This window comes from Saccoglossus kowalevskii, chromosome 7, assembly GCF_978046115.1.
Source record: "Saccoglossus kowalevskii chromosome 7, keSacKowa6.1, whole genome shotgun sequence".
NCBI lineage: Eukaryota > Metazoa > Hemichordata > Enteropneusta > Harrimaniidae > Saccoglossus > Saccoglossus kowalevskii.
In genome coordinates this window covers 22,138,483-22,152,092 of record NC_140647.1, presented here as the reverse complement: position 1 = coordinate 22,152,092, position 13,610 = coordinate 22,138,483, and the positions used below count along the sequence as shown (strand labels likewise).

Sequence of the window (13,610 nt, the reverse complement as noted above, 5' to 3'; positions counted from 1 at the left end):
TGGTAAGTGGGAATGTGTTGTTTTGCATCATACGTGTTCTCCGTGGGGTTTTCTGCACTTACATGGTTTGTCGGTATGTCATTCATGGTGGTTGGTTGGTTGATTTCAACATGGTCACATGCTTTCTGATGGTGATCATGGTGTTCTTTTGTTAAACCCTGTGACCGCGCAATTTGAATATGTCTTTAATTGCATTTAAAAATCCAGCCATTAACCTGGAATGGCAATGTTCTATCAACTTGTTGACATTTATATATGTATATTTTAAACCGTTCTGGTATACACTGTTATGCCACGTGTAGTCACAAGAAACTTTGGCAATACTGATAATTAGTTCGATCTACTACAGTATCGTATAGTAGTTACGTAGGCGCTCGTATATGCTCAATTATTGACAATATTCACATTTCCTGTACTGTGTAACATGAATCACAATTTTATCATTATCTTTGTATTCACTCTTGTTGATTTATTAATTGTATGTTTAATTTGTGGGATGTTACAGGTACAGTATACATACTTCAGAAGAAACACACTAGAGAGGAACGACACGGCGTTCCCATGATTTGCGTCCTCTAGTGACTAAAGCAACCATTCCTATAAGTCGAGCATTCTAGCGACACAATTCTGATACGTAATTGTGGGTAATGGATGCAGTTCAAAGCGATTTGTTTTCTTTACCATCAGTAAAAACGTTTTCAGCGATTTCCTATATACTAAATGACGAACTGTACAACTAAACAGACATCTTTTTGGATAGCATTTACGTCACTGCCACGTGACGTCAGTTTTCATTCGTCGATAGAGGACGCAACATATATAAAATGTGTCTTCCATTTTGAAATTAATGTGTAATTTACAATTTCTTGTGATCAACAGTATGCTATAACACTCTACCGTAAATAGACGACAAGCAGAAGAAAAATGGCTAAATAGCTCTTCCTTGGACTGTAACCTTCACGTGTTGATCAACGAAAAGGCTTTCTGAATCCAGAGAAAATACGATAAAATACGATGCTACGATAAAAAAGGTATGGTTCGAACAATTGGGTGGGGCAAAGTGTGGCAAGTTATTACAGCTCAGTTATTTGCTGTGAAGAAAGGAGTAAATTTACAGAGCGAGTATCTTGGTTACGACTTAGAGACTCCACCCCACCCCCCCCAAAAAAAACGTGCTTCTCTGGATTCGTTACGGAAAACAATTGTTATTATTGGATGGAGTCTGCGATATGACTTGTGAAAGAAGAAGTATTTGCAAGTTAGTGGCGAGCGAATGACATACTGATTACGTAACACTTACTTGAGATGACATGACTATGCAGAAACACAATTTTATTCCACTATCTTCAACGACATAAACATGTTCTGTGACCAATCATTTTAAAATGTTATATTGCGCATGTCTATATTTAAGGGTTTGGTTTATTTACGTATTTACATAGTAGCTTTATATTATATAAAATCCACATACTAATGACCAATACAAGGGCCGATTTCGAAGGAGGACATAAAATGCAGTTGGCTGCAATCCGAGAAAGACATACATGTATGATGTATTCTTATTCTTCGAACCATTAAGGGTAAATTTCAAAATATTTCAAGTTTTAGATGTCAAATCAACACTAAATGTTGCATTTATGGTCAAAGGGCATTGTCTTGAAAAAAAAATAATGACTCCGGCCAGCCCATAAACACTTGCATTATCTTCATTTGTACACTTACCTCCCGAGTTTATACTAAACAATAACTTATCAGGGAATGTCACAAAGTCGTAAATGATATACATTTGAAATCAAATTAAATCTGATTATTGGTATTAAAATTATATGAAATGTTAGCGTTGACAACATTATTGTTAGAAGTATTCTATGTTTCAATATACATACAAACTATTATTTGACCAGGGAAATACCTTTTGAATTTGGGTACCCATCTAACCTAGGAATAGTAAAACATTTGGTACGAACACAAGTATTATTGTACATAAACGAGTATTTGACGACTTAAATAATTAAAGGCAAACGAAAATTCACATAACAAGCAACGTGAGATTCGCTAATGTAGACTAATGCGCTAACCACTGAACCATAATAAGTGGATTCTATAACAAGTAATTTGTACATGCTTGTCCGTGTAGTTGTATGTCTGATAATATCGGCAGTTGAGCATTAACTCAATTAAGTAACACATTTGCATCCTGTGTGTTATTTTTGTATCTACACATGTTTTCTCAAATAAATGTCAGCTTGATATGTAGCAATGGTTTTAATTTTAGATGTGCATGCACAATAAATAACTAATTTTACTTTGGATTGCATAATTGGCATATTTCCTCCTCTCCTCATGTTTACATTTTTGTAATAAATACTATTGTACCTATATAAATTATTGATTGATAGAATAAAAATATACAATTCACCTTTTACGTTTCCATAGAATGGTGAGGTTAGTTATTAAGATTTAGAATCTCTGCTGCTTGTATTGCCAACTCCTTACGTTTAATTTTGGAGGTTTTGGTCATCGGAAATTCCTTCATAAAAAGCACATATCTCGGATACTTGAAAGAATGGATCTTTCCCTTTAAGTGTTCAATTAATTCATCTTTCGTTGATGATACATCATCTACAAGTATTACACACAAACAAATCTCAGAGAAAAATCGTTCATCAGGTACAGGAACGACTTGAAGTCGCCTAATTTTTGGATGCCCAACAAACAAACACTCAATTTCAGTAGGGTAGATGTTGTCACCTCCTTTTATTATCATATCATCTTTACGTCCCAAAATCTTCAAGCAACCTTTATCATCCATTATTCCAACATCTCCTGTATGGAACCATCCACATTCGGATTTCGCTTCCCTCGTCTTCTCTGGGTCTCCCCAATATTTAATGAAAAGAAATGGACCACGAAAGCATATTTCACCAGGTTTGTTAATAGCATTTATGCGATTGCTTTCATTAACAATCTTAAGCTCCCCGTACATTGCAGTGTAGCCAGCAGTAGACATTCTCTCTTTCATTGGGACACGATGACTCTGATATGTAATTGACCCGCATTCCACCGAACTATATAGCTGATATAGTTCCCACGAAGTCACCAAGGATACTTTCTTTGTTAGTTGTTCAGAGAATAGACTTCCGATGAGAATTGGATAGCGAAAACAGCTGATATTATATTCATCAATATTCATATGATTTGCAATATCATAGATAACTTCTGGAAATAGTAGACCTATGTTACACTGTTCTTGATGTATGGCCTTCAGTAAGGAACTTGTGTTGTTTGGTGGATAGGAGATCACAATAGTTGCACCAAGTGTCAACATAGCACCTTCTGAAAACGTAAAACTTCCACTGACTAATATGTCTTGATGTGCAAAGATCAGCCGCTGTGTTTTGACGGTATCTATGGTGATATCAAACGCATTCTTCATGAATAATACATAGTCGTTGTGACGTGCATGAGTTAATGAAACAGCCTTTGGAGATCCAGTACTTCCCGAAGTAAAGACAATTGTATGGAAATCATCCATGTCTGTCTCAGATTTCACCTTCTTCAGCAACAATCTCGCAGCCTCATTATCTCCAAGAACCTCTAATTCCTTAATGTTGATGACACCTGGACATTCATCTGCGAGGAGAGATATGATGTGTTTCAAATTTGGTAATTCTGATATACTAAGGTTATGCGATGTAGATGTTTCCAGTGATGACATGATATTTTTGAGAACTTCTATTTGGTTCATATAAGTTATCCCAACTATTAAGGCTTTACATCCAACTCTATTCAGCGTGTCTTTCAATCCATCTAGTGACACCAATCGGAGGATTCGCACTGATGTGAAACCTGCAGTCGCTGCAGCCATCTCAGCTGAAATGAACCTGTAATTTTCATCAGCTAAAATGGCAACGGGGTCCCCTGGTTTGAGATTCAACTGCAGTAGACCAGCAGAAATCCGATTCACGTCATGGTGTAGATTAGCGAATGTTTTTCTTGTGCCATCTTCCATGAATACTAGTGCTTCTCTGTTAGGAAAGTTGTTTGCAGCACTATCAAGAAGTCTTCCCACTGTGATGTTTTTGAATGGACGAATACATGATTGATGAACGTAACTTTGAGTCAATCTTGTTTGCGCCATGTTGTCCTAGCTGTATCCGTCTAAATGAAGAAATAAAAGCAGTATTAATTGTCTTGGTTGTTACTACATTGTGTATGTATCAAGAACAATGTTTAAATTGCCTTTATTGTTGAAAAGAATAAAAATAGTAAAGTGCAGGTCTGTTATAATGAAGATTTTTATAAAAGTGCATCACCTCACTATTGCCAATCAGGTCTAAACATTTTCATCGTGTTCAATTGCACGATCTCTCCACACAGGTTCGTTGACAAGGATTGTTAATGAAATATCCCTGTTAGCATTAGGGGAAATGTTATTAATGTCAAAAATAAAGTAATATGGACAAAATTAGTTAGTAATTGGAACTGCATAATTGGCTGGTCTAGTATCAACAAAAATTAGATGTAATAAATGACTCTTCCAAAATCTGAATATTAAACAGGATATGGTATTCGTGCATTTCTTTATCCAAACTGAATTTCATTTGTCCAGGCTCATGTATAGAGATATAGTAGTCACAAAGTAAGATTATAGGAGGTCAACTGTCTTTGATCCGATTGCACAACCAATTGCCAAGAACATGTTTGTAATATGTACAATTTGAAGAGAAAAACATAACATGTCAACGATAATTTCGAAAAAAAAGATCGGTCATTTTGAATTCGAAAACGATAAGAATCATCAAGACATGTTTCTCAACATGTATAATGTTTGTAACAAATTTGAATGAAAATCGACAAATCCTGTCCAAAATATTTTCCAAAAAACAAGATGACATGTATTCCATTATTTATGATGCATGTGCCAAATATGAATAAAACTGGTCCAAAAGTCACATATATGTGTAGTAATATGGGTAAAAAGAAGATGGCCGCTGGTAATCTATAATGTATGATATATACTACAAATTTGAATGAAAATGAATATGTCCTTGATACCATATTTTCAAAAATTAAGAAGGCTGCCAGTCGATCATTTTTTGATCTGATCTCGAAACGAATTGCCACAGACATGTATCCTTAGATGTATAATCTATGTACCGAAACAAAGCATGCATAAGACACCACATTTTCAAAAAACAAAATGGCTGCCAGTCTGACATCTTGGATTCATTGGTGAATCTCTGCATGTACATATGTCCCTGATAAAGTACTGGGTATATGTGAAGAATGAAAAAATATGGTCCACACGGTTCTGAAATATGAGTTCGGATGGATGGATGAAGACCATCGTTCAACAAAAAGTTAATTTAAAATTGCATCACATCTAAATATAGATAAATACATCATTAAATCATTTGCAAAATACGATGAATGGTCAGAGCGCTCTCTAGCGTTTGTGGGGATTCGTCTTTATTTGGAATGCTCTGATTGGATGAAAGTTTGACCCAGTAAGATTTGATAGAATTGGCCTGTTATGTTTGGATTAAAATAAGCATGAACCACTAAATTGACAGGGAAGTGATACTTATAATGAAGCAAGCTGTTTTAATTGCTGTTGTGATAGAGTTTTTACATATCCCCGTCAAATGCAATTATTGGTCCACTGAAAAATAAAAAAACTCTTATTGTTCAAGGCATTTTGAAAATCATGGGTGTTAACTCCCCGCAAGTTATGTCCCCCATAAAACAATGGTTGCCTCCAATATTAAAAGATCCTAAAAAGTTAGTATTTATAAGCCTGTGTGTTTTTTTCACTGTCTTTGACTTTCCCAATACTTTTGTTGCTATTCACAACAATTTAGTCCTTTGCAAAGCTTCAGTCAATGTTTTTTCTTGACTACCTTCACAGCTCCTCGTCGGGCGCAATTTGGTTGGTGTGCCACTGGTGTGGCATATTTAAGGTGGGTTTAACCCACCAAATCAGCACAGATGATACAGCAATTGTCACATTCAGTGCTGCAAGAAAATATTCTCTGTCCATGTGTTTTTATATATGTAGACGCAGTTTCTTTTGCTTGAATCAAATTCACTGGCTTTGTACATATAGGTATACCTGTTTCTAGTTGAAATTTAGCAAATCTTATTACCCAAGACAGTTGGACATTTGCCACATGTCACAACACTCATTTCCTAGAACAAGTAGTCAAATCTGATACTGGTTGTAGCTTTTGTTTATATGGCTTAAATCATTAAATGCATATGGCGAATGGCAAACTCGGTGGTCAGACAGTAATACAAATACGCACCGGCTTACTCCTCCCACCCCATTTTTTAATTAAATGGCTGTTTATAAGGCCACTTTTTACCAAACACTTCAGCGTGGTACTAAGAGTTTGTTTTCAGGGGTGGGTGATACCAAGGTTGAGATTGGATGCACATATGGGTGTAATTTCTGGAATTGCAATAGAGAGGGCTCAGGCCGAAATACATGTTTCGTCTGATATTTCTGTGGTATTCTGCTGCTGTAAATAATGCAAGATTTGTTCCGAAATTCAGTGTGTTGTGTGCACTCCAGGGTTATTCGTTTTTTGTTCAAAACACCCATAGTCGAATAGTTTCACTCCCATTGGGAAATCTGCATTGTTGCTTGAATGAGAACTAATTAAACATATTTTCCAGACCGGCGAAAGTGTATGCAACAGCCAATTTTAACAGCCTTTCACGTCAGGGGGCCGATAAGTTGGCCGAAGGCCAAGTTCGCGAGCGCCGATGGCGCGAAGCCCTGTTGGTTGTTGAAAATAGGGGGCCGTGATTTTACTCCGTATGTCAACATGAAAAGAGGCTAGTCCATTTTATGCAGGAATAATTGGGAGTAGAATATGTGAGGGATAGTATCAACAGAGATGTGTATACTGAAAAATAATATCTATCCTTTTTTGTATCGCTGAGCATTTCTGTTTTAGTATACTGGTTTGAAAATGTTGAATTTGCATGATTTGCGATGTGTTTTTTTAACTGAAACTCCCCTATTGATTGAATTCCGGGTTTGAAGAAGAACGGCACACCACGTGATTCGTTTGAATACAATGGTGAAGGGTTGACACAAATTTATGTTGAAGTTAAAAGTTCCTCCACAGAACTTTGCATTTGCAAACATGCCATGCTACTGCGGTACTCCACTGACGGGATGAGTTTCGTCGACAGTGGTCGTCGCTGAGCTGCACGCTACAACTTCGCTTGTGATGTAATTTGTTAGCCGTGGATTGAATGAATCTTGATTACCGGTTAAAATGTTGCTCATTTGGCGTTGGTAATTTTTATTTGGAACTGGGTAACGTCGCAACGTCGCCAGCAGAAACCTCCTGGTACTTTGATCTTGATGGTTACGCCTCCATGGCAATCGCTAATTTTACTGTGGGGGGATCTTCCGAGAGCCCTTCAGGGTTTATAAAACTCAACATACACCAAGTTCTCTCAATCGTAGTATTCCATGTGATGTACACTTAATATGCCAAAAATGTTGCTGAATGATTTGAACTGGATAAAAATAGCAGACGAAAATGTGTATACAAAATAAAAGTAGTCCGGTTGCCAATGAAAACAAGCCGGTAGGCTGGTTGGCGATGGTAGGACATGAACGTGATGCTAACGTTGGTTTTTACCTAAAACCGGGCACCGTATACAAAGTTCGCAAAAAACATTCAGTCTTTAGAAGTCACTTAATTTTATTGCTAGGACGTATTCTGCCGTTAAATGTATTATTTCCAACCGTTTTGCGATAGTATTTTCTAGATTGGAGGCAGCATTTACATTTCATTCAAAGTTGCATTGAGATTACGTTGATACAGTGTAACAATGTCGGCGCTGGTGTGCAACGTAGCCAAAATAAAAGGCATAATCATTTAAACATTGCTATTACAAGACTGGTAGGAGGTAATAAAGTTGGCACGAAAGTATTAAAAAAAACAGTTTCTGGCTGTTGCCATGGTACTGTGGGCCAGGATTGTTTTTCCAATTAGTGACCGTACGACCTGCCTGTCATGTATGAACAAAATTAGCTAAGAGAGGAGTTAAAAGCTGTTGCTGGTAAAAAGTTATCCCATTGTCTCGGTAATGAAAATAGACATAAAAAAAACAGTAAATTTTTGCCCACACGCAAGCTGAGTAGAATGAGTTACGTCCGTGCTTTTTAATCATGGAAATGTACGGTGTGATACATTTGGCATGAAGGTATTACAAGAATCGGTTTTTGGCTGTTGCCATGGAAACGGTGATCAGAATTTGTTTTAGGATTTGACAAAAAATAATTTTGTGCCCACACTCAAGCTAAGTAAAAAGCTATGTCTGAGGTGTTGTATCCTAAATTTGTTGAAGGAGATACATTTAGCGCGAAGCTATCAACAAATCAGTTTTTTTGTTGTGGAAACGGTGGGCACATTTTTCCCCAGATTTTTCCTGATGAAGGTGTGACCTACCTGCTAAGTTTGAGCGAAATCGGCCAAACCAAGACACCCAAAAGTGATTGTAATAGCAATTCCAGTAGAGCGGATCGCCAATACCATGTCATTTGCATATTGACTGTGAAAATACCAAAAACCTTATTGCATGGGTGATATGCAAATTAGTTTTAGTCAAAATAAGTGACTGCCTAGAAGTACCATTACTGTTGTTCAAATTTTATTTCAGTCGGCAACTTGAAGTATATTCATGTACTCAAGGGTAAAATATCGTACTTCTAAATATAGTTTATTTCTGCCATGTTTCGAAAAACGCTACTCTTGAAAGGACTAATTTGTTTGCTCTCAGACCTCATTTGCATATGTGATGTGGAAATACCGATTTTGATTTCAGGGACGAATCAAAATAAACTGCAGTACATATGTAATAATGTGAAATACTTCATTTTCACTGTAAACATTTTTCCGCTAAAATAAATTCCAGTGAAAATGCCATAAGTGAAATTCTATGTGACTTCATGAGAGTTGGAAATGAACAAATTATATGACACCCAACCCTACCATTCCATACATAGTGTAAACTACACCCCAAAACATCCATTCACCTATGTATTCTATTTGACTTTAGGAGAAATTGAAATAAACAAATTATATGACAACTAACTTAATTATAATTTCAGCTTCTAGTTCAGCACTGTTTAAATAAACTATCTCGTCTTTATGCCAACTTGAAGTTATTCATTGCTTCATTGTATTGCTACACCAGTGACTTCAAAGTCTATGTTTCAATCCGAGGAATTTCACTTGCTATTAATTGCATTGGAGTGCCAGTCTTGTATTTTTTATTGTAATGTCAATTTCTTGCGACTACTCATAACATGAAGCTGTAACCACAGACCGCCCAGCTGTAACAAAAACCTGGTATAAGCACCGGTTAGGCGGGCTTGAACTATGCATGTGAAGCCAGCTGAGAGGTTTATCCAATCCTATAGATTTCTCATTGTTTGGTAACTATTTGCTGCAAATGCAACAAAAATCCATATAAAAATAGGCACGGATCTAGAAGCCGTACCTGTACACGAATTGGTGACGTCACAAAATACATGACCTTCAATCGGGGTCGTTTCCTCGGTATATACGAATTGGTATATACAAATTACAATAAAGATACTTAAGACATTACACATAAGGTAAAACAAATCATGTGACAATATAATGATAATAACGGTAATAAATCCTAGCTTAACAGTTGAACAAAACGATCATATAGTCAGTCGGGTCACGCCGAGGGTCACGCACTCTGTTCCAAAATGGCCGTGTGGTTGAAACTGGGTCATGGCGTGACGGGTGGATAGACATCCTTAAACACTCTCAAAATCACAATAAAACGGGGGAAGTGGTTGCATATTACGGCGTAGCCAACATGGGAAATTAAAAAAAACGCCCAATACAAACGACATGGGTTCGAATCACACTAGATACACACTCACCAGAATCGAAGCAATCAGAAACCAGCAATCGTTTTGGCTTTTCCGTTCAACTCATCGGAACACTGGAGTAGGCGTGGCGTGGTACGCAAGCGTGCCATCAAAATAAAACAAAATTAGCTCGAAAAGACAGTGGGTTAGAGTCTCGCTCAGAGCTACCGTAAAAACGTAAATCAAATAAACTGAAATCTCTCACACCGTAAACAAGTAAACAAAGAACGTCGCGAAAAAATAATAAACCTCACAAAACTCCACCAAACAAAACTGAATGAATAAATAATAAAATAACTTACGTCTTAAATTGGACGACGCGCAACAGATTCCAAATTGTGACAAGAGATGAACAAGACCCAAGTCAAGGTAAGTTTTGTTAAAGTGTCGATGGCGTTCCCTATATTACGAAAACAATTCAGGCAACAGACGAATATCTTCTGTGGTGTTGTGGAATTTATACTGTGTCTGCGGAATTGTTGATTGAGTGTTCGAAGCCAGCAGTTAACATTTTGTTAGAAAGTTTCACAATTAAATCAAATATCCAATGATACCAGTATATTTATTTCATTATTTTAACAACTTGCAATGGTGGAAGTTGGTCAAACACACGTTTTTACACCTAAACAAGTATCATTTATTCTCTCAATTTAACAACCTTGTAGAGGTGGAAATTAATTAAACAACAGGTATTTACTCACAAATATAATGGTCAATATTTGTCCATACATTCATTCTGTCAACTTGTAATTGTTGGAATTAATCAAATGAAAGTTGTCTACACCAAAATAAGTTTCAAAAAGTTGTTCATACATTTATTCTCTCAATTTAACAACTTGTAATGGTGTAAAATTATTAAATGAAAGTTGTCTACACCAAAATATTAAGTCTCAAATATTTGTCTGCACATTTATTCTCTCAATTTAACAACTTGTAATGGTGTAAAATAATTAAACGAGAGCTGTCTACACCAAAATAAGTCTAAAATATTTGTCTGCACATTTATTCTCTCAATTTAACAACTTGTAATGGTGTAAAATAATTAAACGAGAGCTGTCTACACCAAAATAAGTCTAAAATATTTGTCCGCACATTTATTCTCTCAATTTAACAACTTGTAATGGTGTAAAATAATCAAACGAGAGCTGTCTACACCAAAATAAGTCTAAAATATTTGTCCGCACACTTATTCTCTCAATTTAACAACTTGTAATGGTGTAAAATAATTAAACGAGAGCTGTCTACACCAAAATAAGTCTAAAATATTTGTCCGCACACTTATTCTCTCAATTTAACAACTTGTAATGGTGTAAAATAATTAAACGAGAGCTGTCTACACCAAAATAAGTCTAAAATATTTGTCCGCACACTTATTCTCTCAATTTAACAACTTTTAATGGTGTAAAATAATTAAACGAGAGATGTCTACAACGTGACCAACATAATTGTGGGAATTAATCAATTAACGCGAGTTTTTTACACCAAAGTAAGTATTAAATAGTTGTTGAGACATTTATTCTCTCAATTCAACAACTTGTAATGGTATAAAATAATTAAAGGAGAGTTGTCTAGACCAAAATTTATCTCAAATATTTGTCCACACATTTATTGTCACAATTCAACCACTTGTTAATAGTGGAAATTACTTAAACGCGACTTGTTTAATCAGTTGACATCAATGCAACTTACCCGCAGACAGTGCACAACAGAGTATCATTATTGAGCAATTATAAACAGGAACGTGTCTTGGCATTAGGGTTAGGGTCGGGTCAGGTATGGGCAACGGAATTATAAACAGGAACGTGTCTTGGCATTAGGGTTAGGGTCGGGTCAGGTATGGGCAACGGAATTATAAACAGGAACGTGTCTTGGCATTAGGGTTAGGATCGGGTCAGGTATGGGCAACGGAATTATTAACAGGAACGTGTCTTGGCATTAGGGTTAGGGTCGGGTCAGGTATGGGCAACGGAATTATTAACAGGAACGTGTCTTGGCATTAGGGTTAGGGTCGGGTCAGGTATGGGCAACGGAATTATAAACAGGAACGTGTCTTGGCATTAGGGTTAGGATCGGGTCAGGTATGGGCAACGGAATTATTAACAGGAACGTGTCTTGGTATTAGGGTTAGGGTCGGGTCAGGTATGGGCAACGCAAATGGCAAACACCCAATTGGCAAGATGTACACTAACGGGTTATGGCATGCATATAGTTTACACAAGTAAAAACACAAAATTGGCAATTGTTTGGACAATTGTAACACAATAATAGAAATATGTCGTATTTCTATATATATACACACTATATAGTCTTATCAAATGCAAACACATGCAGTCAATCAATTGTGGTCTTGTGGTTCAGTTATCTACACAGTAATCAGGAGGACACGGGTTCAATTCCCTTGCCTGCCAGTCTTATTTGGCAAACACTAATTTGCAATAAAGGTAAATATGAAAACAAATCATTCATTTGCATGACTATCCATATGGTTCAGGCGGATATGTACAATGTAGGCAATGTGAAAGATCGCTGGTTCGAATCCAGTACGGTTAGTATGATTTTTGAATGCTAGTGAAAACATTGATCCTATAAGTAGGACTTAAATCCTATCATTTGTGTGAAGGCACTCGTGGTACAGTGGACAAGACAATTCGATGGGAACTCAAATATTGCAAGTTCTTTTGTATTGCCCCCCTAAGGATTGCTAATCCCCCTTTCTAACTCTTCCCCCCCAAATAATATATCCCCCCTTTTAGAATGAATTGACCCACAAATTAATGAATATTCATGAGCAAAGAAACTGCTACGTCATGAATAAATTAGCATAATTAAAAAAAATTGCATAAAGTGTAGGTACTCATTCTGGAGTCCTGCCTAAAAATATTACCCACACAGCATTCTACAGGTTACTTGTATAATATATATATTGTCGTTTTGGGGGTGCTGCTTCCGTTTTGGTTGCATTACCGATCAACACCACAGCACTATACGTAGGTTTGGGACATGACGTAATAATCAATCAATTACAAAAGATTGACATGCCAAGGACTGTGATTCGCTGTTACCAGCTTGGTGGGGGAACACTCGATGTCTGTTTTAACTATAGATCAGTAGAAAACATTATTTGCAGTTTTTGGTGGTATGCTTCAGCCTGGTAACCACGCGTTATTTCCCAACAAATATAGTGGTTGTTGGCAAGATCATTCCTGCAAGTAAAGTCACTGCGTTCAATACATAGATCAAAACGTTCAAGTTAGCTGACGTCAATAGCAGCATGGATTCTAGCTCCATGATAACATGATAACTGTGACGACAACTTGTTACTCTTCTCATAGATATCGGAAGTCGACAAAAATGATTAGTATTGAGATGATTGTTTTAAATAAATACATACCAACCTAGCTGTGACAAAATCCACTAGCAGATGACACTGGGACAACCCACACAATGATCCTCAGCGGTACACACCCGCATTTGCATATTTATTTACAACCAACCCAAAATCTAAACAAATACCTGCAGAAAAATCTCCCAGGCGATGTGAATATTGCGTTTATTTGCAAACACCTGCTGAGCGAAACTGTAAAAAGTATATCATGTAAATATAAAATCAGGGGAGTACACTTTGTGTAAACATTTTTAATGACAGTAAAACACTGAACAGAACTTTAAACGG

At 36.6% G+C, this 13,610-nt stretch overlaps 1 protein-coding gene and 1 long non-coding RNA gene across 2 annotated transcripts; both read right to left on the bottom strand.

Annotated features, from left to right (window-relative positions):
• Positions 1 to 2,446: 2,446 nt before the first annotated feature.
• On the bottom strand, positions 2,447 to 3,868 carry LOC100377461 (medium-chain acyl-CoA ligase ACSF2, mitochondrial-like). The gene has a single exon (XM_002732202.2). It carries the CDS (start codon positions 3,866 to 3,868, stop codon positions 2,447 to 2,449), a length of 1,422 nt encoding a protein of 473 aa, XP_002732248.2.
• Positions 3,869 to 3,990: 122 nt separating this feature from the next.
• On the bottom strand, positions 3,991 to 13,382 carry LOC144346188 (uncharacterized). Its single transcript, XR_014929993.1, has 2 exons — positions 13,329 to 13,382; positions 3,991 to 4,161 (listed from the first exon to the last, which is right to left on the bottom strand). It is a non-coding gene; the product is annotated as an uncharacterized LOC144346188 (long non-coding RNA).
• Between the last annotated feature and the right edge of the window lie 228 nt (positions 13,383 to 13,610).

What these genes read in the sequence shown, in the direction of transcription:
- LOC100377461 (XM_002732202.2), bottom strand. Translation starts at nt 3,868, where the DNA reads ATGGCTGCAGCGACTGCAGGTTTCACATCAGTGCGAATCCTCCGATTG.